This window comes from Triturus cristatus, chromosome 2_1 (assembly GCF_964204655.1).
Source record: "Triturus cristatus chromosome 2_1, aTriCri1.1, whole genome shotgun sequence".
In the NCBI taxonomy this organism is placed as follows: domain Eukaryota; kingdom Metazoa; phylum Chordata; class Amphibia; order Caudata; family Salamandridae; genus Triturus; species Triturus cristatus.
The window spans coordinates 997,706,020-997,715,651 of NC_140581.1; the positions used below are offsets into that span (position 1 = coordinate 997,706,020).

Sequence of the window (9,632 nt, forward strand, 5' to 3'; positions counted from 1 at the left end):
GCGACAGCCTGACATACTTCTGAAAATTAGACGAGAGGGATCAGTACTAACATATTCGCATAAAAAAAATGTAACGCCCGGTCGACCCTATCAACCTAGCATTTTGCATGCAGTTGAACGCAACAACGTACTGAACAGCTTGCTTTATACCGCGTAGGAGGGAGGGGCTTCCGCAGGTGGGAATTCCCGAAGGCAGCGCCTGACAAGCGGTTGCACTCCGGCCTCTATGACGCTCCTGTGCTGTCACAGAGTGGGCTGAGCAGCAGTCTCGCGAGAAGCGCAGAAGCATAAATAGCGGTCGCGCATCATAGTTGGTAGCAGAACGTTTTTCTCTTGAAGCGGTGTTAGTGAGCGGTTTGTGGCAATTGATATTTCGACGCATATAATCGCCGGGATTTAGGAGGTATATCTCCCCGTTAAATCACTTCTAGAAGGAGTGGTTATTTATTTAATATACGCGCTGTAACATTTTCCTCTGTAACGTTTAGAGGCTGCACTCGTAAACTTTAAGGGGATAATAGGGGGTCCCCGCTGCACTCTTCTTGCCGCTTATCAAAGGTCTCCACAGGTATTCCTGCCAGGGCTTTAAGTGGGCCGGGTCCTGCCGGTGCTGAGCACCGACAGATCTAAAAAGCAGGTGCTGAGACGGGTCCCTAGCGAACTCTCTATTTTCGCCTTCACCTTGGGGGTACAAAACAAACCTTAACTCTGCTGTGCCACCCTTCGTTGCTTTTGATGTAACTTCAGACACTCGTTATAGTTATTTCAGAAATGAAGTATTTTCAATATTGTAAACAAAACCATAGCTGCTTATTTATTATTTATCTTAAGCAACTATCCATCATTGACAAAGCCGATAGTCCTGGCTTGTTTGTTACTTGTGGTATTCTATATCTGGCAGAGGCGCAACTAGAGCCAAATTTCGGGGGGGGGGGGGGGGGGGGCGCTGAATCTTTTAAGCCCTAGGCAGAGTGGAGCTGCAGGGGCGCTTAGAAGGGGTGAAACAGCGAGGCCTCATTAACATGCAAATGGTCTTTTAAAGACCTGTGAAGTGCTCGGGTGCGGCTGTGTGTGCGCCGGGAAGCTGTCTCAGCCCAGGCTGCCACACACGAAGGGGGGGGGGGGGGGGGTGCTGGCTGAAGCCCTGTGAGTCCAATGGGTGTTGCGCGCCTGATATCTGGATACAGTGACAGAAGCAGCAAAATACCAGTCAGGGGGCACACTATGCTACGCATAGATTTTCAGTTTACGTGTTTTTAAGCCACGTCTTTAATTACGTCGGCCGCGCCCCTTTGAGATCCCCCTCCTCTTCCGTGTTTTTTTTCATCCAACTTAAAGTCCTGATTCCTGGCTTTGATTTTCAGTGGTGTTTGGTTTTGAGCAGATAGTCTAGCCGAATGTTGCGCCCTGGAGCGTTTATTTTCCTTTTGACATTGAGGGAGGGAGACCAGTACTAAGGCTAGTTGGCACATCTAGATATAGGTAAAGAAAACGCGGCAAACTCCGAAATCCATGTTTTACTGTCGCATGTTGAAAACATGACTCATTTGCTTAACCGGCAGGATGAGCCAGTGCATTCCTGGATCTTGACTTCACTCGAAGTGTCACAAAGCTGGACTTTTACTTCTATGGTGTTTCTCTCTTCCAAGCCACTCCAAATCCCCTCTTACTCTGCTTTATTAGCCTGGGATTAGATGTGGCTCATCCCTATTCTAATTAATGTTGACATGTTTTGCAGTGTCGCCCAAGGGCATGGTTTTTCTTTCGGGAGTTGCCTGGTTTCTCTCGTTCCTTTGCTAATGTGTATTAGTGGTGTGAAGTGGTAGCTGAGTTGCTACCGTGACATTCTCATTACTTTACTAATCCTTTATCCGTTCAATAGGATTTGCGATACCACGATGGCTTCGGTAGCAGTTGAACATCCACAGGTAATGGCTGTTTGTGTGTGGGTTTTTTTTTGTGTGACTTTACTTTTTTGTTTAGTAAAACCAGTGACTTTTTTCCGGATGACTTGCAATGTTTTTCTTACACAGAATGTGGTGTCGCGCGTGATCAGCCTCCCCCTTATTAGCTCCACCTATGGCATGGTGTCCTCCGTCTACGCCAACACAAAGGAGAACCATCCCTACCTGAGGTCGGTCTGTGAAGTGGCAGAAATGGGAGTACTGACGGTCGCTAACGTGGCTATAACCAGCGCCAAACCAATACTTCAAAAGATGGAGCCTCAGAGTAAGTGAAGCTAAAGGCTGATTATTGCGTCAATCTCCCCCCCCCCCCCCCCTCCCCCCGTGAATGCAATGATGCTCAAGGTTTAAAAATGTCTTTCACTGTTTTACATTAACTGTGCTTGATCTGGGTTGTTGGATGGTCTGCAGTTCTTAAACTACTGTTTTACTCGCCCTACTGTTCCAATTTGTGAATGCATCCCTTGAAAGTAATGATGTAAGGAACCACTTAAGTGCGGTAGCTACACCTTTTAGCTTTTTCCCCTTGACAGGCTTCTTGTGGTATGGATATTCTGATTTTTGATTGATGCAGCTAAACTTAATAATTGAATTGATAGGCAACCGTTAAGCTTGTAGTACGTTCAAGCGGTATGGGGACTCTAAAGTTGGCAGACTGCAGATAAATGATCTGATTGGCTACGGAAGAGCCTGCGATCATATTTAAGTAATGGTTGTAACGCTACCATCCAGATTTCCCTTGGCGTATTTTGTTAAAATGCTAAAAATGTAATGTATAAGGGTCAGTGATGCAGCCTCCACTTTTAGAGCCCTCCTTGAGACCTGGATTAGTGAATCTATAAGGGAATTACCTGGCTGGTTTCGAGATTGTGGTGGGCACATGGATTGAGCTTATAACTATCATGAACTGTTAAAGGTCGTAAGTTTACCCTCCTAGATTGGAAAGGGTCATCCCAGAGCAGCGCTGCAGACTCTAGCATAACCCCTGTAATGGCAGGTTCCCCCCCACCCTCTCAGACTTTGGGGCATATTACTGGGCCACTCTAACGGTTATCTATGACTGGGTCATAATCATCTGACAACTGTTTGAGAAGGAGGGTCTGAGTGCGATTGCACAAGCATTTTCTGTATGGTGGACGGGGTGTCGGACAGTTGTTGCTGGCAACACGGGTGGCATTGGAGGCTTGAGCTAAGGCAGGGGTCTTCAACCTTTATCTAATCTGAGCTGCTGATAAACAAATCATCGCAAGCTACTAATGGTGTTGTAGTAATAGTAGCCACTTTAGATGAGATGGCGTTCTTGGCCACTAGGTCCAAGATTACCAGCAGTAATTGCCTCAGTGCATCAGGAGGAGGAACAGTTTTCAATTTGAAATGCCTACGCAGGTAATGCATGCCAGCCACCGCTGCAGTGCCCCTGGCTCAAAAGTAATCTCATCAGTATTAAGTCTCGACACCTGATTATCAGTCAAAATTCACCTTTAAACGTTTTGTAAACTTAATCCTTTTTCTCCAATCAGCATAAGAGTTCTGAAAATTCACTTTAGTCTTGATACACAATTTTGTCATACATATCCTAATTTAAACAAAGTTCCAATTTAGAAGTTTGGAATGCACACAAGAGAGCTACTGATGAGTAGTTGGAGAGCGACTTGATGGGTAGCTGGAGAGCTACTTGATGGGTAGCTGGAGAGCTACTTGATGGGTAGCTGGAGAGCTACTTGATGGGTAGCTGGAGAGCTACTTGATGGGTAGCTGGAGAGCTACTGATGGGTTGCTGGAGAGCTACTTGTTGGAGAAGGCTACTAGGTGTATTGGGTGGGCACATACGGTGACCAGAGAAACTCCACTCTGGGTGGAGACAGTGCTGCAGGAACTAGGAAAGCTTAAGGGTATTTTACGCCTGGGACACAATAAGAATCTCTAAGGTTGTGGCTTCTTGGAAGAGGGGTGGGATGCTTAAGTCTGTTATTGCTCCAGAGGGAATCAGTTGCATATGAACTAATACTTGCAGTATGCACAAGCGAGGCACAAATTGCAGGCAGAGAAGCAAAGTTATGTTGATATTCCGAACTATATGCCTTTGTGGGCAGGCTACTTATGGAGGTGCTAGGGGGGAGGAGAGAATCCCACCACCACCTACAAAACCCTAAATATGCTTTACACCCTGGTGAATCTCCAAGGGTGCAGGACATGGGTGAGGTGACCTACACTGTTTAAGAGACTGCTTTAATGCACCAGTGAGCAGTTACCACTTAATTATCCCACTTGCACCAAAATGTCCTTTTAGATATACCAAATGCAATGCACTGCATCTCCCTGTTTACACCTTTTTGGTATTTGTTTGTATACCGTTGTGTATGCAAAGAAAAGTAAATCTGCCCCCCCCCCCCCCCCCCCAAATAGGGAATGATTGATCTCACCACCGAGTTTGATTCAGAGGAACAAACTGTCTACCTATACATGAAATTACACATCGCACCCTCTTGAGTAGAGGCTGGCTGCTGCATGTAAACAAGTGCTCATTGAAACTCTACAAACTGAATGGTTTAAACTGTGTGAAACTTAAAATTTTCAATGTTTTCAGTTGCAGTTGCAAACGATTATGCATGTATTGGTCTTGATAAGATAGAAGAGAAGCTACCAATATTGTATCAGCCGTCGGACAAGGTAATAGTTTCAACAATACAGATGCAAGATGCTGGTAGTTATATATGGTTAGCTATACTGACTGTGCATGCCCTTTATCTGGGTCTGTAGTTGAGAATTCCTGTAATTTGCTGCTACTAATTCTAAACTTCATTCTGTGCAGCTTTTATCTTGGTCCTTATTGTACATAATTTTGTAATTGAACACTTGCCTTTTTAGGCAACTTCTTTTATGCTTAAACTATACATTGAATGAAATATAAAGATTTATGCTCTTGTACTTTTAAATAGATTGTGTCCAAAGCCTCCAATATGGTTGTTGGTGCCAAAGAAGCCTTATCCATTACAGTAACGGGTGCCAAAGATACTGTGGCTCATACAATCACTGGTGCGGTCGACAAGACCAAAGAAGCTGTTCATGAGAGCGTGGAAATGACAAAGTCTGTTGTAAATGGCAGTATTAACACCGTGCTAGGCAGCCATGTGGTGCAAATTGTGAATAATGGTGTGGACTCGGCACTCACCAAATCGGAGACTCTAATAGACCAGTATCTCCCACTGACGGAGGAAGAGTTGGGTGAGTACATCTGCGGATTTGTTTAATTAGTCCCCCGTAAGTATGTCTATACTTGTAGTTTGCTTATTGCTGGTATCTGGAAAACATCTTGTGTTGCATCTTGTTTGTGGTGGTGAAGGGACTCTCTAAGGGTCTACTGTGCCAGGAAAGGTATGGCTATGGGACCTTGGTGCTGGCTGATGCTCACTTTGCCATCACATGTTTATCTCTTAGCTCTCAGGGGGGCCCTTGCTTAGTCCTTCAGTTGCCGCAGTTAGTTGTTTGTCTTCAGAAACTTTTCTGCCCATAAAAAGTCTCAAAGCCCTTGAACTTAAATAGTCTTGATCCCCTATAGACAACCTCCACTAGCCCCTTCCTGTGCAGCACAATCCATGGATTCCCACCAGACTAACTTCATTTACCCCCAATCCAGTAGAATTCCCGCTGATCTGCTTAGTATGCGGCAAGGAGTTTCCTTAATCTGAAGCTCCTAGGGTGCCCCCAGCAGCATAACCAGCTTGTCTGCTTCCTCTGCAAAATGGAGGTTTTGGAATGAGTATTCCCCTCCCCCCCCCCCCCCCCCCCCCCCCCCCCCCCCTCCCTTCCAGGTCTACATTACACCACTGGGCGCACTATTGCTTTGAAAAAGTAGGACTTTGAGCCCTGATCTTGTGTGGTGGGATTTTTTTTTCCAGTTTTACATAACCTATTACAAGCTGCATTGGACTTGGTGCCTGTTAAAGTGTGCATAGTTTAAATTTCTTTTTTTTTTTTCTCCTTACATGCCTCTTTGGAGTCCTACAGTTTAAGACCAAGTTAGTGTCTTCTGAACTACATATAAACCTATATTTTCCAGGTTCGTACCCTAGTAGGCTAGGGTGGTAGTTTTATTTGGTTACTGCAGAGACCCTTGTGCGACTACCTGATTTTGTGGGGTGGGGGTGGCTGCGCTGCAACATAGATCTCCTATTACGGACTTTGTATACGTTTGAGGCTTTGCATAGCTGACAGACTTGCATTCTCAGGACATTTGTAAAATACTTAATTCGTGGTAGTACGCAATGCACAAAGTTTGTTTTGCTGTATGAATGGTCTTCGTTTGGTTTGTTCACCCGCATACACATATGAAATTGAATACAAAAGCGTTTTGTACTTTATTTTTTACCAATGCAGATTACTAAATTTGTCTTGCTCACTTGGCATCAAACATTTTTGTTTAAATGTGTCCGGTTAATTCCCCAACAGGCAAACTACCCTTCTAACACTTGACATAACTTGGTCAAGCTAAAGTTAGTTGGTGTTTTATAAGGGGCTGGGGAGCTCATGCTTTTCGTTCCCTAATCATACTGCACTTCCCACACAGGAGCTGGGTAAATGGCTCCCATCCCACTTGTAATGGTTACTCTGATTGCGGGACATTATTCTCTTTTCCGTTAATGCATAAGTATGGTTTAAAGTGTATTGAGTTGGCAGGTTATGGTCCTAACTTAAGTACCTAATAGTTTGCTTTTGTTTGCAGCTGCAGATGCTGCATGTGTGCAAGGCTTTGAAGATGGGGCTCAGAAGCCAAACTACTATATTCGAATAGGATCCTTGTCAAGCAAAGTTCGGAAGCGTGCCTACCAGCAAGCCATAGCCCGGTTGAGTGATGCAAAATCCAGGAGCCAGGAAGCAATTTCTCACCTCCACCGTACAGTTGCCCTGGTAAGAGAAGCATTGCCACTGCGCTTATCCCTCTAGATGTTTAGTTGTGTCTAGTGTTGAGCTGAAAGTCTGTACCCTCTTGTTATAAATCTTTAATACCACGTCTGTTCCACCTCATTGGGGTTGGAAATGTTTGCAGCATTCAATGCCTCTGATTTCCTCTTAATTTGACCTGTTAGACAAATAGCGTTCTAAAATGGACACAAAACTGGACTTGCAATGTGGGTATTTCTTATTGGTACTGCAGTGGTTAACTATCCACATTGACTGCACCCTGGTTACTTTCTTACTGTTTATCTGATAACTGCTGAACTGTAACACAAGGCATCAATGCACTTTCTTTTTTAGATGGAATATGCACAGAAAAACATGGATAGCGCCAACCAGAAGCTGCATGATGCCCAAGAAAAGCTTTATCGGTCTTGGTTGGAGTGGAGCAAAAGCACGGGCCAAAACGATGGCGAGGAGTGTAACAGCACAGAGGTAAATATGCACTTGTCTGATCTACAGATAATTCCAGATGACTGCCTTGATGAAGAATTTGTTGTGCAGGAATGTAGTGCTATTTATACGTTCGACTTGTGGATGCTTGCTGCAGCCGTGTGCATTGAACTGAAGTTCTGCAGAACTCTGCAAGACTTCAGCTTCATTACTTATGAAGCTGCTGTGACTGGATTCCTGTGCTTAAACTGATGCTAGTATAGGCAGTTTGTAAGCCTAATACATGTAGCCTTGTTCAAGTACTTAATTTGATTTTTCTTTTTTCTCAGGATGTTGAGTCTCGTACCCTGGCGATTGCCCGCAGCCTTACAAAACATCTTCAGACCACCTGCATCACCTTAGTGTCCAGTATACATGGCATGCCCCACAACATCCAGGAACAGGCTCACCACCTGAGTTCAATGGCTGGCGATTTGTACCAGAACTTCCACTTGGCCTCCTCTGTCAGAGAGATCTCTGACAACGTTCTTGCGACCACTAAAGGACAATTGGACAAAATGAAGGGTTCACTGGATAATATGGTGGACTATGTTGTGAACAACACACCACTCAACTGGCTGGTGGGTCCCTTTTATCCTCAGTTGGATGGCATTCATCATACTGAGGAAAAGAACGAAGGGGAGGAGACTAGCAGCCAGCATGCATGCCAAAGTTAGTTTGTAGCATGTGCACTGCAGCACTCGCGTCTGTATACTAATTATGCCAAATTATCTGCAACCTCTCGAGCATGGCTCCATCTAATCGTGATGGATGAGTTGGACATGCAAGGTTAAATGCATAAGCTTGCAAAGCACGTGTATGACCTTAATTGTATTTACCTTTAAGGTAATGCGTGAAGTTTGCCAGTTACTGGTGTTTATTGAGCACTTTCTCTTTTTTTTTTTTTTTATTGCACATGCATTTCTGGTGACCATGCTTTTTGTAAGTGCTAGGATATTATAAATACTACTTGGTTGTAGATTTCATTCTGGGTCACCATGTATTGTGCATTTCTAGTAAACACTTCTAGTAGCATACTGTCTCCAGTGAACATTTCATGTGTCATCTTGGGTGAAAAGGAAAAGCCTGTGGGTGGCACACCTGAAGTTCTGGTAGAATGACTCGTGTGCATACATGATCATAACTGATGGAGTGCTGGGGTAACTTTAACAAGCCTTTAAGTCTACCATGTAACTGAGTTTTGCATGTGCCACATCATGGTTGCGAACACCTGTGAACTTAATTAATAGACCATGCTTGGATATGCAAGTGTTAGGTTGACTGGGCTTTGTGTGCAACACTCAACTCTAAGCACTCCTATTGGGTGAGCTGTACAAACAGTGAAGTAACAAATTGGAGACATCTGAAGTAAAAGGAAGGAGTGTGGTGTGCTGGGATGGATATATATATATAGAATAATTCAGTCCAAGAAGGCCTCTGCGGAAGTGGAGTTCAGTCAATATTGAGCAACACCTCCAACTAATCATTGGTGTACAGAATGGGCCATATTTCGATTGTAGGGCAGAATGTTCAGTTACAAACGTGACCAAATATTCTGCCTGCTAAATCATTGGTCTGTCCACTTAACTCAGTCTGGGAGACTGTTTTCTGACAGTGGTACTCCTCTTCGCTCTGCCAATGGACTGTAATCGGACTGCCAGAAGGTGTAGTGCCAAGATTTTAGACCCAAATAATGATATATTTCAAGCACTAATATATAAAAGGGGAATATCCATCTTATTTTTATAATAATGACTCTGATAATGTACCAAATATGAATTTTATCAACTTGCTTGACTTTGTTACCACCCTACAACATCACAATGATTTCAATAATCTAGTTGATATTTGTATTTCCCCTACCCTCTGATTCCTTGTTGAAAGCTGAGATTGTCCCAACAGTTCATGGCGATCATAACCCTATTAAGATAACTGAGTCGTTCTTCTATTCTTGACAGACTGGACTATGCACATCCTGAGATGAGGAGGGGTCCTCCATGCTTCCCCCATTCCCAAGCGTTTTAGTTTGGCTTTTGTTAATCACTCATGGTTTGGGCGACAGATGCTTCCGTTCCTGAAGTATAGGGTGGGGGGTAGGGACTGGGTTGGGGAGGGGGGACCGTTGTCCCGTGTTTTCAGTGTTTGTTCTTTTGTTGTTGTCTTGCACCAACCTGCCTGCGGATCTGGGACACGACCGGGCAATGCTCAGTATTGCAATACCATCTGTTACCCCTTGCATCTGCACTTCTCTAAGCGCGCGTGCGCGCCTCCTTGCGCTAG

The 9,632-nt window shown here is 44.4% G+C and overlaps 1 protein-coding gene across 2 annotated transcripts; it reads left to right on the forward strand.

Annotated features, from left to right (window-relative positions):
- The first annotated feature begins 291 nt into the window (after nt 1–291).
- Nucleotides 292–8,387, forward strand: LOC146866209 (perilipin-2-like). Of its 2 annotated transcripts, none has more exons than XM_085634538.1 (8): nt 292–403; nt 1,883–1,928; nt 2,034–2,229; nt 4,552–4,634; nt 4,904–5,189; nt 6,688–6,872; nt 7,221–7,355; nt 7,643–8,387. In XM_085634538.1, the coding sequence occupies exons 2-8, from the start codon at nt 1,899–1,901 to the stop codon at nt 8,027–8,029; spliced, it is 1,302 nt and encodes a 433-aa protein (XP_085490664.1). In that variant the 5' UTR covers nt 292–403; nt 1,883–1,898; the 3' UTR covers nt 8,030–8,387. The 2 variants fall into 2 exon arrangements, with proteins under 2 accessions (XP_085490664.1, XP_085490668.1); XM_085634542.1 differs by lacking the exon at nt 292–403 and adding an exon at nt 1,356–1,482.
- The last annotated feature ends 1,245 nt before the right edge of the window (nt 8,388–9,632 follow it).

Coding starts and splice junctions, on each gene's coding strand:
- LOC146866209 (XM_085634538.1), top strand. CDS start 1,899: ATGGCTTCGGTAGCAGTTGAACATCCACAG. Junction 2,230..4,551: donor TCAAAAGATGGAGCCTCAGA/GTAAGTGAAGCT, acceptor CAATGTTTTCAG/TTGCAGTTGCAAACGATTAT. Junction 4,635..4,903: donor TGTATCAGCCGTCGGACAAG/GTAATAGTTTCA, acceptor ACTTTTAAATAG/ATTGTGTCCAAAGCCTCCAA.